At 30.2% G+C, this 17,438-nt stretch overlaps 1 protein-coding gene across 1 annotated transcript in view; it reads left to right on the forward strand.

Moving 5' to 3' along the window:
- LOC111088575 overlaps positions 1-17,438 on the forward strand; it is a 63,321-nt gene that overhangs the window by 1,664 nt on the left and 44,219 nt on the right. Inside the window, exons 2-9 of the mRNA XM_022399102.1 lie at positions 1,895-2,257; positions 3,428-3,529; positions 7,694-7,800; positions 10,296-10,490; positions 10,689-10,748; positions 13,930-14,029; positions 15,007-15,210; positions 15,778-15,859. Coding sequence (XP_022254810.1) covers positions 1,927-2,257; positions 3,428-3,529; positions 7,694-7,800; positions 10,296-10,490; positions 10,689-10,748; positions 13,930-14,029; positions 15,007-15,210; positions 15,778-15,859 — 1,181 coding nt within the window. The 5' untranslated portion in view covers positions 1,895-1,926. The remainder of the gene's footprint in view (positions 1-1,894; positions 2,258-3,427; positions 3,530-7,693; positions 7,801-10,295; positions 10,491-10,688; positions 10,749-13,929; positions 14,030-15,006; positions 15,211-15,777; positions 15,860-17,438) is intronic.

Raw genomic sequence — 17,438 nt, forward strand, 5'->3', positions numbered from 1 at the left:
CCATAATGCAGTTGTTAAACTTTGTTTTAAGTTAAATGCATTTACGCTTTTACATTATATATATATATATATATATATCGTAACAATTTTTGTTTAATATTGAGTGTCAAATAAATTGTTACATGTTTGGTATGTGGGTATATGGTTGATGTCCCTTTGGTGTAAACATGTGCTTCACACTTTAGGGATATGAGTACACTTTAAGTGTGATGGTGAAATCCTGCACTTTAAGAATATGAGTACACTATAAGTGTGATGGTGAAATCCTACACTTTAAGAATATGAGTACACTATAAGTGTGATGGTGAAATCCCACACTTTAGGAATATGAGTACACTATAAGTGTGATGGTGAAATCCCACACTTTAGGAATATGAGTACACTATAAGTGTGATGGTGAAATCCCACACTTTAAAAATATGAGTACACTATAAGTGTGATGGTGAAATCCCACACTTTAGTCAGACAAGAGTACCGCTGTGCACAGATAACCCTCATGTAGCTTTGTCCAAACATTCAAAAACAAATAATGATTTTCAAAGTACATTGACACATCCATTGTATTTTGCATGTCATTCTCAGAATTGAATAATTGTTATTAGGAAGATTCTATTATAAAACTTTCACAGAAAATAAATAAATAAATGGAACAGTTAGGTTTAATGTGAGCCACAGAAGTTGGTTCCTTATATTTAAAATCTTCATTGGAAAAGTTTGCCAGATGTCACTAATCTAATAAAATCTGCAATGGTATGTGATCATCAGAACTGAATAAGATACTTACACAAACTTAAGTGATTGATTTAATTAACTTTAGATATTTATTAGTATTCCTTTATTTTTTGTTTCCAAACCCTCTTTTTTTTAAAGAACAAATATACCCATGAAAGACAACAAATTTACTTTCTTGTGTACTTGTACTTCTAGTATTAGTGATCGATTAAAGCATAGACATAGGCAAGAAGAAGCTGTGATAATGGTACTGGACTGCATGTTTAACTGGCTTTAAAAAATATATCACTCCCTAGTTTATTAACATCTTCAGTTTAAAAGGATGTTTGTGTATGAAGTTATAAGCATGAAAATTTATTTCAGTTCTAAAGTTCTTAATGATAAGTTTTTAGGGATAGCAATAGATTGACATACATGTTCATAGTTACATAATTGACCACATAACCATGAAACTGAACAACAATTGGTAAGTGTACTGGTATGACATAATATAATAATGTGTGATGAGGATAATTGGTAGATTTGCTAATGATCAGATTAATCTATATATAAATCAATAAAATTTATACTCAACAAACATTACAGGTACATAATTTGGTTTTCTTTCCTCTAAGGTGTAAGAGTTCTTTAAAATAGACATTAACACCAATATCTCATGAGTCAAGTACATCTTAACACTAATGGCTCATGAGTAATGTTCATCTTAACACTAATGGCACATTATTTAAGACCCATCGTAATACTCTAAAGATATGTGAATGTAGCACACTCACACATATATATATATATACACTGTAAAGTTATCAACTTAGTTATTGAATATATATACTCATAATATTTATATAAAGCTTTTGGAAGTTTTTGGCGTAAGTATCACACTTATCTTTTGAATACAATGTTCCATCTCTTAAAAGTGTGAATTAATCACATAAATATTCAAAGTACAAGTACCTTCAAATTCAGTTTGAATGTATTTTTACTTTGAATATTGGACATGATTATGTCTCACTTGCAGAGATGAAACATTGTAATAAAAAAATATATGATATTCCCATGAAAGCTATTTCAAGAACTTTAAGTATAGAGTTAAAATATGTTAAAGTACACAAGTACTTGTACATTATAAACAGCTTACTGAAATGTTTATACTTCTCACACATAGGAACCTTTACTTGTGAAGTCACTGACTGGGGAATGGTACAGGATAAGAAGTTGGATGTAGTTGTGATATCATCACCAGGATCTATACTTGTTCCCTTAGCCCAAACTCTGAGAGAAGGAGAAAAAGCTGTAATTACATGTCTTTCAAAAGATGCTTCTTCCAGGAAAGTTGGTTTCAATTGGCTGAAAGATGGAAGAATCTTAAACCCATCCAAACAACCAGAGCTAATTGAGGATATATTTCCAACAGGAAGTCGAGTGGTTATCCATTCAGTAAATAAATCTGCAATATACAGTTGTATTTTGACAACAACTGCAGGAATGACTAGAACAGACAGCAACTTAATGGTTTTGGACAAGACAAGTAAGTGTGAAATTAATTTTCAGCTGTGGTGGTATTATAATATATATGTATATATGATTTAAGGACAACAAGGAACCTGTTTGTCCATTTAAGTTGTCCCATCCACTAAACTAAACTTGAAAATAAAAATGAAACACTCAATACCAGCCATTATCAATCAGATATTTATAAAGGTTTCCCCTAAAGTTCCTTAAATTATCTTCACCCACCACATCTGCAGGCAACCTGTTCTAAAGGCCAAAAAATAAGTTGTTTTAGCTAAAGATGACTCCTACACTGCCAATATTTATAAATAACTTATTGATCATTCCTTCATTTATGTCATTGATGTAAATCAAAAAGAACGAAGGTCCTAATTAACACTGATCTCTGACATTAACCAGATTCAACTGAATTCCATTTATAACACCCCTCTGCTTTCTTCCATCCATCCAATGAGCCAGTCTATCCTACACAACTACAGAGATAATCTTGTTAACAAGCTTTTTACATGAAGTCTTGTCAGATGCTTCTGAAAATCCAGATACACCAAATCTGCACCCTTCATCTACATAAGTAGTGACTTCTTCAAAGAATGTCACTGGTAAAGAGTAGCTTAAGAATTGGTGGTGTTGACTAACTGCCTTTCCTCTAGTTTGCCACTTCAAAATTAGGGATGGTTAAAGCAGATAAAGCTTTGTCTAAAATTCAAAAACAAATAAACAAATTATACATCATCATTACATTGAAACCTGGTTTTTAGTATTATAAGCCTTCACACTTACTGCTAATCAACTGAGGGGCTGTTGAGTTCTAGTTCTTCAAATGATACACAGAATATGACTTACAAGTAGTAGTTAACTAGTTTATTGAAAAGTATAATATTTTTTAATATTTATAATACAAAGTTTTTATTTTTAAAATTGTAAATTAAATGTTTAAATTGAATAATATGTAAAACAAAGTTAAATTTCAAATATTTATTAGTTACCTCATTAAGCTGTATTCTTTTGATTATTTATATTTTTTAAGCTTGAGTTTTTTGTAAGTTTTGTAAAATAAAATGTTTTGTTACTATTGTTTTCATGTCTATCATCTCAATGTAGTTAAAAGGAAAAGTAATTTTGAATATGTTAAACTACCCATTAAAAATTGATTCATAGTAAATTAGTTTCTTCTTCACCTTTGTAGGAGATATTCCAACTTGTCTTCCAGAAGAATACCAGAGTTTTGGATGGAATCTGACAGTAGCAAATAGTGATAACATTAAGTATTGTGGTAGAGGGTACACAGGTATGTGCTCAGGACTGATTATCTTAAGTATGTTCTACACTCAGATCATGATTCATATTGTAGATCTATTTCAATCTGAAACAAAAAACTAATAGTTATTTGTATGTAACATTTTTATGGGAAGTTTATGACAGTCACAAGTTCTACTATTTTCATGGTATTAAGTAAAGATACCTTTAAATTTAACTCGTTTAAAAATCCACAAACACTTGTATGTGTGTTTGTATAAATTGTAATTATACTTTTTGGAACCTATAATTTTATTTCAAATACAATTACCAAGTGTTATTTTAATGAAAATTAAAGGAGAATCTTTGATCACACGTACATAACTAAAAATTAGATTTGGGTAATTTACCCTGTTATATATGGGCAATGATTACATTGATTATTTTATTACTGTCATGTAAACTAAGTGGTTAATGGAAATTATGATTAAATCAATTAATTGATATTAATTTTTTCAGTTATTATTCTTTTCTGTTATTACAACTATCCATGAAATAATTGAAGTATTGCTATCATGTTTGTTGTCCAGTACAAATGTACATAATCGGCTTCGCCCGAATATAACCTTATAAGTTGTTGTTTTTCTTTATTTCTTTTCAGCTTTGGTGATTTTTGTTAATCAAATATTATTAGGTACTTGACCAAAATATGCCCAATTAGTAAATAATGTAACCTAATGCAAAAACCATGGTTACATAATATACCCATTCTGATAATCAAAGGGGCTGTTTTGTTTTCAAATTAGTGTTAGTTTATAATTTTACTTCCACATTTTACTTGGTAGGTCCATATTTATTAGGTTTCTAATTTATAAAAAAATAATATTTCTTCCATTAAAATTTTAGGGGTTCTGAGAATGATTAGCACTTTTAGTATCTGCCTTAACATTGCTCCATAGCTGACAGGCAGATGAGAAGTTATAAAGCTCTAACTGCTAGACTAGATTAGAATAACGGTGAGGTGTGTTACATTAGTGTGAGCTTCATATGTTTTATATATGATATTTTGTTTTTCTAACATAATACACAGCTATTGTTGAGGTGTATCACATTGTTTGAGCTAGATTTGTTCTCAAATAGTGTTGCGATAACACTGCATATTTCTCAAAGATATACATGTTGGCAGATGTACGTGTACTTCAAGAATTTACCTTAAACTTTGACATTTCAAAATTATTTTATACTCTCAAGTGAATGTATATAGATGTCCTTTGGTATTTAATATTTTGAAGATATTTCTTGGAATGTGTTTTGCTAAAGTAGAAAGTAAAGATCTAGTATTTTAAATCTCAAGTTCAGAGGATGGAACATAAATTACATGCATTGGAAAAAATACTTTCAAAATCAGCATTTATACTTGCATTAAGTTATTGGTATTATGACATGCAGACATACCACATGATTTTTACCTGCTTTAATGGCATAGAAATTTAAAAAACATTTTCAGTTATTTAGTTTCCATGCGGTAATGGTGGCAACATGTTGTACAGAAAGTCATTAATATTGCCTTGTTTCAGTTGCTCAGTTTCTTTATTCTCTGTAGTAGAGAATGTCTCATCTGTCCAAAGGGCTATTGCAATAATATGTATAAATGTAGCAACTGACCAATGCTGAGAAGGAAGAAAGATCAAAACATGACTCTGTTAACTATTCTAAAGAAAAAAAAGGTTTACCTGTTGAATTCAGACATAACCAGTTCTTTAACCAGTTTCTACTCGTAGATACTTAATGAAGACTACATTTAAGAACAACTTGTTTTAGTTCTACTGCAATTAATCGTGAGGGAGAGAAAGCTGTGGAGCTAGACATAACCTAGTAGAAATATATGTCCTTTTAATTACATAGGTACGCACATTGTGTTTTCTGTTTATTTGATATAATAATGATATTGTCCATATCTAGGTAGGCTCTTTATTTAACACTTGAAGGAACTCAGTAAAGTTATTTATAGTAGTATATTATTACCCTTATTTCTTGATCAAATATTGATCGAATTTTATTTGTGGGCTTGCCTATCAGATACTTGTTGGGAAATGTTATTACCTGAGTATACTGGCCCTAAACTAAAATCATTACTAAATAAAAATTACATAGAATTACACAATACCAACGTCATTTATAAAATAATGTGCAATAACTGTCCAGAATTCTACATCCGAGAAACCTGAAGAAAATTGTAAACCAAATTCACTGAGCATAATAAAAAAAAATCTCCCAGGTTTACCACCATTGCAACTCAAAACACCACAGTATATCTGTAGAAAACATTGTAATTTTAAACAAGGAACCAAACATCAACAAACACAAAATAAAGGAAGCTATCTTAATTGAACAAAACAGCCCTAGCCTAAACCAACACACTGGAGTTCCAAGATACCTTTACTAAGCTGTTAAGCAATCTCTGCTCATCTGACCTCTTTGTGCCATACTGCATGTATTCATGTGTCTCTGTAGACTACTTGTACCTGATGATGACATAATCTTGTCCAAATGTTGGATGTTTATATTAAAAATTTCTTCATTACCCATTCAAGCCAACTCCAAACTTTTATTTAAAGTTTGGAGTAGTTAAAACACATACTGATACGCTTGTGGATATAGTTAACAAAAACACGCCCTTGTGGCTTAGTACTAAGCCTGATGGCTTATAACACTAAAAATTGAGTTTCAGTACCCACAGTGGGAAGGGCACAGATAACACATGTAGTTTGTGCTTAACAAACAAAGACATGAGGATGGTTGAAACAGTGGCTGATCATCAAACTAGGAATTGATAGTGTCGAAAATTAAATAAATATAACTGATTTAAAATTAAGGAAAATTAAAGACATCAATGAACTTTAATTTGTAGAAATAAACTTGGGTACTGAACTGAATTTAAAACTATTGAATAATTGGAATGAGAATCAGGGTCACATGTTCAGCAGCTTAAAGGCTACTACTAGATAATAAAAAGACAAGTCCTCACAGTCTACATATTGTTTTTTCAGAGCTGAAATGTAATTTGCCTGAAAGTGTTAAACCTGCTTTCATAATCCACATTCAACCTACAGCTGACCAACCAGTAACAAAATCCCAACACTGGAATTTCTTCATGTGACAGTTGTTAAGTAACTTCACACTAAAATAGGTAAAGGATACAACTACCTTACAAAGTGCCTCATAACACCCTTGATTAACTTGTGCTATAGAGCAGTGGTTCTTGAACTTTAGAAACCCAAGGACCCCCTTCTAAGTTAAAACTTTTTTGTGGATATACCCCTAAATGTATCAGTATTTTTGTTTCTAAAAGTATATTCTGTGTACATAAAAAGCTGTATTCTAAAATTAAATGTTTTGTTTCATGTAAATTTAATTTAATGTAAAATACTTTTTATCCTATAAATTATATATTTTTATGAAATTTCGGACATAACTCACAGACACCCGAGAGTACTCTACAGACTCCAGTTTGAGAAATGCTGCTATAGAGAGTACTACCTATGACCAAATGAGCACAATACTCAATCTGGCCTTAACAAGTTCATAATTAAAACTCTAGAATAATATAATAGTTTTATTACTATATTAAATATATGGTACAGGAGGGCAAGATACATGACAATTCCATACCACGATATTTTAGAGAAATTTACACTTGAAAAAATATAGGCTTATAAGCATGAAACATTTCAATACAGAGTTTTAGTCTATAACTGTTGTAGCATGAAGAAAATTAAGTAATTAAAGAACATAAGAAGAATGTTAAAAAGTGAGATACAGTTTATTCTGATGATGAACAATAAAGAAACTTGCTTCTTTATCTCAAAAGAAACTATAGTTTTATACAAAGAGCTTAAAGTTCGAATTCTCATTTTTTATTTTTGTTTTTGTTGTTTGTGAGCAAAGTCACATTAGGCTATCTGCTGTGTCCACCATGGGGAATCGAACCCCAGATTTTAGCATTGTAAATCTGTAGACTTACTGCTGTCCCACCAGAAGACCATTTTCTACTTTTAAACACTATTTTCTTTCTTAGTAATAACAATTTATAACTAAACACAAACTACATTACACATTTTATTTATGTTTGCAAGATACTAACAATTTACAGATCATCATAATGTTTGGTATTTAATACTTCCTTTCATATTATATTTGTTGAAATTTGAAACAGGAGAAGTAAGAAGGCACTGTAGTCTCAAAGAAAAAAGTGTTGCTTCTTGGGAAGAGCCTGATTTTTCAAGCTGCTTATCAGAAGAGTTCTTACAAATCCAGGAACAGGTACTTTTAAACATTGTTATCGATTTCGTTATAGCAGTATGAAATCAAGTAAATGTATGTAGGTAACATGGGCATCTGCAGGGTGGGGTGGGGGGCAATTGCCCCTCCTGGAAAATGAGAAACATAATTCTCTCTTTATTTATTCACAATATGTATATGAATTTTTTATTCAATTCACGATTTCACACTACTCTGCCCCCTCCCACAAAAAAAAAACTGATGAACTTTGCCCCTCCCTGGAAATATTTCTGCGGATGACCATAGTAAGTAATGTTATTCAAATACTTGAATAGCTTACAAGTTGAGTAGAAGTGGCATCATCAAGTTCTGCTCATTTGAAATCAGCCTCAGTTTATCTTTTACAAAACTCCTTCTTTTCCTACTTGCTGTTCACCCTGATCTTGTCTAATTATCATAGAGTTGTTTATTATAACAGCAACATTACGTTTTGTAGAAGCATGGCATGCGATACCTTATGAGTACTCAAGTTTACTAGGAGTATGTTCTTTTGTGGAAGAGCATCAACCTGTGGAGTCTACACGTCTGCACAGACAGAAAATGTGAATATGTAGATGATAAACAACCAGTTATTTTTAGGATAATGTCTTTTAAAATAAGAATTTTGTTATATTCACAACAGGTTTATAAATACGTCTAATTTTTGTCTGTGGATAAATGCTACCCAAGGTATTTATAGGATATTTCAATTGTTGTATTACATACTGAACACTACTATTACGTATTTGTTAGCTATGTTAAACTTTAAGGGTGGACAGTTAGTTTGACATGTCACTGATATATTACAATCAGCTAAGTTACTGTTAAGTTCATTAAATCAAAAAATAAATTTATATGAGCTGCTTCTTCAGATAACAGTCAGTAACTGCTTACAATCCTGATTTAATTATAAAGAACCCAATTTCAATAATGTTTGGAGACAGCTTGAACATTTCTATGAGTTTTTGTACCAGATGATGAGAAAAGCTTATCAAAACATTTTACATTTATAATAAAGTTTCCTTCACTACCCATTCATGCCAAGCTTTATTAGCTGGTATCTATGTTCTAGTTCATTCACAACTTTAGAAATATGATGACATAATGTTTAGGGATAACAAGGGACCTATTGGTCCATCTAGGCTGTCCCATCCTCTAAACTATTAAATAAAAAAATATAACCTCAAAGCTACCCCTTATCATTCATATAGTTAACAAGCTTTCTCTTAAACTTACTTAAATTTACTGCTTCCACAACATCTAAAGGCAACCCATTCCAAAGTCCAACCACCCTGCTAGAAAAATACAACTGTCTTAGCTGAAGATAACTTCTTCCCTGCCAAAATTTATATTTGTGTCCCCCTAGTTCTACTATTCTCACCATTAAGTATGAGATAAAAGATGATGCATCAACACTATCAATTCCCTTAACAATCTTAAATACCACATTCAGATCCCCTCTAACTCATCTTTTTTTAAGATAAAACAATTTCAGGGATCTTAACCCTCTAACTCATCTTTTTTTTAAGATAAAACAATTTCAGGGATCTTAAACTCTCTTTATATTACAAATCCTCCATCCCACGCACCATTCTAGTAACTCTCCTCTGAACCCTTTCCAACAATTCAATGTTCTTCCTAAGATTGAATACAGTACTCCAAATGTGGCCTAATTTGTGACCTATACAATGAAATTATAACCTTTTTAGACTTGTATTCAGTATTTCTGTAGATTCAACCTAAATTCCTATTTGCCCTACCACTAACAACAGCTCACTGCTTGGATGGGCTTAAGAGACTGATCAACAACTACACCAAGATCCATTTCTTTCATAACACTGTTAAGGTTATGCACATCCAAATTATAGTTATAATTCAAATTATGATAACCCACATGCATTATCTTGCATTTATTATAATTGAAACCCATCTGCCATTCATTTGCTCAACTCACTAAATGATCTAAATCATTTTGTAAATCAGCAGCATCCTCTTCACAGCTGGCAACACATTTTAATGTATGACCTAACATTAGACCTTTTTAAAAACTTTAAGCTTTTGATATGTTGTATGAAATGTCTACTAAAGTACATTTACATTCTTTCTGGCATAACTTGATGACTTAACAAAGATACATTTTCAAACTGCAAAAAAAAGTGCAATTTTTTCTCCATTTTAGTCCAAACATATCTTTAATTTTTGATCAATCATAGACGACTTGCTTCTAATTGACAGGAAACCAAACTACTTAAATTACATAATAAGTTGCCCTGACATCATTGCATGACTGAGAGACAGACAGACGCTGTGTTTTATAGTATTAGATTTAATTTTTGGACATTTTAGATTCATGTAGTTTCTGAAGTCTAGTACTGAACTGATCTTCTAAGCTGTGCATGATCAGCTAAAAATAAGAAATAATTCACTAGAATATCATGATATTTAGTATTTCTTTGATTTACTAGGTATTACTAACATTATTAAATTTTTATTTCTAGTTTGAGAAGTTAACACTAGGCTACTTGGAAAATAACATATCATCCATTGCTGTAAGTTTGAAAAACTATTTGGAGACAAAGATTAAGACAATGCATTACAGAGAAGGAGCTTCTGTTCTGGATCTATTAAACAAATTGCACAGTTTTTATCAGCACAAGTTATTAACTCAAAAGGAAGTTATGGATACAACTGAGGTAAGCAGTTATTTCTATTTTATTTTTGGTACTAGTGTGGAAACTAAATATGTATGTGTAAACATTTTTATAAATGTTTAGTAATGTTGAAAATATTTATCTGTAAAAATGTAAATATGGTTTTATTGAAAATACTTTTTTTTGTAACAGTACAGAAAAATTAAAAGCTATATATACATATGTTGTTTTTTTTTTCAGACTTTGTTGGATATTGCTTCCCTCCTGCTGATGAACTCTCATGTCATCCATAAACAGTCAGTAAGTTTAAAGAAATATCTTTTACTATTCAATATACAACTACCTCATAATTGTAATTACTAAGAACAAATATATTTTCAAACTATGAATTTATATTCAGGTCCTGACAACAGGGGTGTAGAAAAAGGACCTTTCAAGATTAATACAAGTTATACAAGTAAAGAAGAAACTTTTCAAAAAAGTCAGTAAGTGTAGGGATGACTAATATCAATCCTTCAAAAAAATGCAAACAAGATAGTAAGTATGGCATTTGCATCATCCCTACTCACAAATGTCATCCCTTCCATCTTGTTTGCATTGTTTTTGAAGGATTGATATTAGCCATCCCTATATTTACTTCCTTTTTTTGAAAAGTTTTTCACTTTACTTGTTTCCTTGTTTTTTTTAAATGCAGTGTTTCAATAAATATAGGAAGGTTGTATTTATAACCAAGTTCTAAATACTGTGAGGTTCCAACTGTAATAATTATTGTTTATCTATTATTGGCTGGTAATTCCTGTTTCACCCTGTACTTGAGCTTTTTAAAGGAACAACAAATTCCTGTAAGAAAGCTAACTTCAAAGGCTAATTATAACATCATTTAACTAGAATTATATATATATATTTTAATTACTACTGGTTATTAATAATATTTATAAAAGCAAATACTTCTTTTGAAACTATGTCCCCTCAATGAAATTGGTTGATACCAATGTTTTTGAGTTATCACGTAATATAAAAGAAGAACAAGAAATTCAAACTTTTTGCTATGATATTTACAGACATTCCCAGAACTTGTTACTCAGTCATTACATTACATTTTATAAGAGGAAACATTTTATAGTATCATAAACTTCTTAGAACCTATTCAGAAAATATTTAAAATGTCATTTTGATGAACAGTTCAAGCCAATCCCTACATAGGCAATACTACAGCCTGCCTGATAAAAAAATAATAAAAAAATACAAATATTAATAGATAAGAAAATCGTAAAATAAAGTTTATCAATGATACAAAAACTATAATAATAATAACACAATTGTATTTTATTTTTACGGTTGTATATTTAATGAGCAAGCTTTCAACTCTTCTCTTGCAGCCATATTCAGACTGATGGGTAATAAGATCAAAGTGAATGAACAACATTTTTTTACAGAAACAATAATAATACTTTATTTATAATGTTAGAAAAACACATAGGTTCGAGAAGTCTTGATAGAAATGAATAAAAATCCTACAACACAGCACTTTTGAAAGGTGGACCTTTCTTCTTGAGGGGCAAACTTTATTTGTTATTACAATTACAACAGTAGTGAGATGGAATACAACATATGCACATTTACAAGTGGAAAACTTCATTACCCTTGCCTGTATACTATACTTACAAAGACAAACTGATTTGAAGACAATAAATAATTGTTGAATAAGTGAAGTTAAGGCTGATTGAATTATTTTTTAAAATTAATTTATCTGTATTTTGACTAAAGCAGACAAAATTGGTAATGTTATATCAGGATTTAGAAACAGCTTTGATGAAGTTACATAAACCAAAAAAAGAAATAGTGTTTATCCCCAACCTGAGAAATGTATAGTTAACCGCATAGGAGACAAAGATATCGAAATTAAAGAATAGATTAAATAATTGCCAATTTATATTTTTATTTTATTATTTTGAAATTAAAATGTAATAAACTTGGTGATTGTTTAACCTATTCTTTAATTTTTTTTATCCCCAACTGGTCAACATTCATCACTCTTTGTTCATATGTGTCAGAACTGACGCATATAACAAGCAAGCACATATACTTATGTAGAACTAGCATTGTTTCAGAAGACTGTTTTTACTGGTGAGCTTACCTTGTGTTGTATATCACTCAATGTATTTTATTATAATTTTTATCATATTGACCTTTCAGCCATGCCTGGCTTAACATTATAGAAGTTGCAATGACACGTCACACATGCACTCATGTTACAGTATCCAAGAATATAAAACTGGCCTTCACAAAGTGATCTATCTTTGTTGTGTTTAGTGGACTAGTATTGTGTAAAATGCAGTCACATTCCAGTTTTAATACATTATATATGTATATAAATTATAACTATTTAAAAATAAATTTCAGTTATTTTTCTTAAAACATAGAACAGTAAGTAAAGGATTATAGAAAACAATTATCTCTTCTAGTTACGAACTTTGAACTCTTTTGCTGCTTGTTTTATCAAATTTTGCATGGGAGTATGTGAAACTAAATATTTTTTTTAGGTTTTGTATATACATTTTAAAATAACCAAAAATTATAAATTACTATATCAGTACCACAGAATTTCACAATAATTTATCAAGCTCTGTAATTAAGCTGTATTTGGGGCTAAAAAAATATGAAATCTTAAAAAATCTTACTTTATCGTTTGAAATCAAACATCAAAACAACGAATTTGCCACCAGAATATTTTGAAAAAAGCTGAGAAAGTCATTAGGAGGACATTATGAGCTTTCAATTGGTTATTTACACGTCATAGTAGGTGTACGTAAGCAAGTCTTTCCAAAAATAGACAGAGGTAGGTGGGGGCCACTGTGTTTAATTCAGTAAATATAACAATATTTCAGCATACAAAAAAGATAGGGGATTCTTATTTTTCTTAATGATTATTTCTGTAATCACTTTGTTGTTGATTGTTGATGAAGACATCTGTTAATTTTTACCCTTTATAATGTTTTCACTGTACATGATGTATGTTACTCTATGTACATTGTTATGTGTGCTATACATATTATTTTGTGTATTATAGATACATATATAGAATGATATCTTGGACTACACTATGTAGCCTGCTCTTATTGTACAACCTGTTACTTTGCACACAAACATGTAACTGTTAGACGCACATTGTGTATGTAACTTACAAGATACATATACATATATTGGTGTATAAATACCATCAATGAACATTACTGTGTATTGCTCCCACTCCCAAGATTTTGGTATTCTGTTGCCTATGGGAACACCCTTTCAGCATGGTAGTACAAAACATTCCAAATCTACATAACAGTGCTTTAGAAGGAGAACATGTATATAACATCCCAAACCCATATAGCAGCGCTTTAGAAGGAGAACATATATATATATATACATACATATGTCCATGGCAGTAAAAGAGAGTGTACTTTATGTTAAATTAAAACTTTTTCTTTTTTTTCAGTATATGATTCAGATTCATCAGCTAATTTTAAACCATGGGCTTTCAAGAGGAGCTCAAGGTGCACCTGGAATTTTTCAGATGTATGATAGAGAAGCTTTTGGTGAGACATTAGAAATAAATGCTGCACTATTATGAAAAATAGTTATAGCCACTTTTATGTTCAATGAAGGATTTTATTATTACTATTTATTAAAACAAAATACATTAGAAAAATAAAGGATTATTATTATTCTACATGGATTGAAACTCGATTTTTCCGTGCAGAAACAGTAAATCAGATATCTTTGAAAGTGAATGAACCAATTATGGTTAAAGTTTTTACATGATATAGCATTCATTGGAAACAGTTGCATCCTGTTCTCTAAATTGCAGATTTCACAATCATCAGTCAGTTGTATGTGTGTGTGTGCATGAGCATGTATTCTTCAATGTTTGAACCCTAATACATTTATGTTAAATTTTCAAGTTTTAGATAAAATTTGCATGTGGTGTAGGTTAATTTTTTCAAATGATTTTTGAAATGGATCTCAGTATACTTATTACCTGTACATTAATATATCATTGTTTTGCATTTTTAATACAAATAAATCAAGTCCCTTATTAAAAGATAACATTATATGCATCAGTATTATCAAGAAGTTGTGTCTTGATTTTTCAATCTAAAACTATAACTTCATTGTATAAACATCAACTAAATCTCTTCTTGGATTTTTGTAATTTAATCAGAACCACATTCATCCTTAAATATGGATGATAATCTAACAGTAATGCAAAACTATGTCAATTATCGATGAATGTAAAAGAAAAAGCACTGTACAGCAATGTTCATTATATATGTCAGAATTTAAAAGAAGATTCAGGTAGATATTTCAACTTGTTCCAAAAAAATCAGAAAGTTCCAGTGATCTCCCCCATCTGTTTTGAAACTTGTTTGAGGGTAACGTTTTGTCCTCCTTACATGTGTGTGTGTGACTACACTACCAGATTGAATCGTCATCTTCAACCAAGTTTCAAAAAGACGAAGTTTATTTCCATTTTTAAGGCAAATTTGAAAACAATTGTTGATTTACTTTTAAGTCTTACAAACTGTGAAAGTGATGGAGGAAGGATGGCATATTCTGAAGTTTCCAAGCTTTCCTGAAATCCTGAAAGGTTCCAGTACCACAACCAAGCAGGATAACATGCAAACAAATAGCCAGACTGTTTCAGGCAAGCATCCTTGGCTAACTGATGAGCTAGAGGTCAGCTATAATACCTTCTTAATGTCTGATGCTGAACATTGTAAGTCACCATATATTTTTTTAATCTTATTTATTGAGCTATTTACTCACTATTACTTTTGATAATATGCCCATGCTTGCAATTAACTGTATAGTCTAGGAGAGCCATTTAATAATCTCTTCAAGTCTTTATTGAGATTAAGCATTTTCATATAGCTATTACAAAGTATTCTTGTGATTAGTTTCCTATGTTTTCTGGTATCTTTTTTATATTAATTTTATGTTTGATGGCATCACTTTTTAATTTTAAGCAGCATAGATGTCTAAATGACAACAAAATCATACAAAAATTATTTTAAAATCAAACCTACAAAAGATAATTGATGATAAACAATGGCATAATTATACAACATAAAGAATTATTATACTATTTGATGTCTTCATCAACAGTTTTTAGTATGAAAGAAATGTTAGAAATAATCTATCCTTTGTTATTTTGCACTCACCAGAGTTAAATGGATTTTGTCAGTAGACAACAAGAAAAAAGTAGTGAAATCATTATCAGCATAATTATAATGTTTTACATAATAATCACTTAGTTATTAACAGATAATTTTTTGTTATTCAGTGAATGAAAGCATAGTCACAACAGTTGTGTTCTACAAGAATTTGTCAGTCTTCCTTCCACCACGTTTCTTAATTAGAAAAGGGTAAGTAAAGGCTTCGTAACTTTTAAATTCAAATGAATGAACATAACAAACACTTTGGATGTATGCATAAAACAATTAGAATTTCAATGTGAAGTCATGGGTATGCTATAAATATACTTTAATGTTAAAGTACTTTTTATTTTTCACAGTCAGTATTATCTGGATGTTTCCTTCCAAAAATGTAAATATCCTCCATCAGTTATGTTATAATAATGTCTGTTGATATTATAATTGTCCAGTTTGCCAAAAAAAAAGAACTATTGGTAAAATGTGCAAATTACAGTAAGTTTGCACAACTATAAGTCATACATGTATTAACAAAACTATAAAAATGGCTGCTTCCTTTATGGCATGAAGCAGTAGGCCTATCCTTATGAAATTTGTTATAACAACAGAATACTATTCATATATTATCAGATACTTGCAAAAAATTTGCAGACAAATTAGTACCTTTTTTTTGCAACAGTACTTCTTCAAGTACAGAATTTCTAGAATAACACAAAAAAATTCTAATTGCAGACACTGAAATCTACAAGTCCACTTGTCTTAGGCTTAACAGTTGTTAAGCTTTTATTAAGTATGGCCTGTATTCAATAGAGATAAATTAACATTGCAACTTGTTTACATGTTCTGCTTTAGTTTAGTTAGGGCTAAACTTTACCTTACTTAATACTATCAATAAATAAACTTATAATGTTATTCTATGACCTAATGTTATACCTTTTTAAAAACATTGATAGGCTTTATTATGTTGTTGTACAAAATGTCTACTAAAGTATATTTTACATTTGTTAAAATGAAGTGTGCACACATTTTCAGGACAGACAAAACTGAGTATTATTATAATAGTTTTTTTTTCTTGGTATTTTCCATAGATAAGTCTTGTGTTTATAAAATATCTATCTTCTAGATTTATTGTTGAGATTTAGATTTACGTATCTTATACTTATTACTAGGACATACATGTACTAAAAAAAACTGTCACTGAATTTTAGTTATATTTGTTGATGAATTTTTTTGTAGGTTTTATATCTTAAATTTATGAAGGTTTCTAATTAACCACATCCACATATAAAAAGCAATTTGATAACATAAAACTAACCATGAATCATTGAATAGATTTATGTGAACTGTTTCTGCTGAGGTCTTCACAGAGTCCATAATGTCATCTAGAAAACTAGAAAGAAGGCAGGAGCACTCCATATGAAACTATTCAACATGTTAACACACTAGCTAAAACTTTCTTTAAAAGTGCACTTTGAATCCCAGTGAGATATGGCTTTCAATCAATTAAAACAAATAAAACAATTTTACTAATCCTAATAAACATTTCTAAATGACAGCACTTTCTTCATCAGGAGTAAATATGTGTAAAAACTGAAAAAACTTATGTACCTGTCTACCAGTCTTATAATTGGTAATTTTAGTCCGTCATTGTGATTATAACCTTTTCTTTTTGGATAAATATACTGTTGCGTCAGCGAGGTCATGTGACTAGCATCACGCCACGTTTTCTAGAAATATCCTGTTCCTTCAAGAATGCCCTAGCATTTACTAGATATGTGTTAGTCTTGTATAT

The sequence above is a fragment of the Limulus polyphemus genome, unplaced genomic scaffold, assembly GCF_000517525.1.
Source record: "Limulus polyphemus unplaced genomic scaffold, Limulus_polyphemus-2.1.2 Scaffold4033, whole genome shotgun sequence".
In the NCBI taxonomy this organism is placed as follows: Eukaryota; Metazoa; Arthropoda; class Merostomata; order Xiphosura; family Limulidae; genus Limulus; species Limulus polyphemus.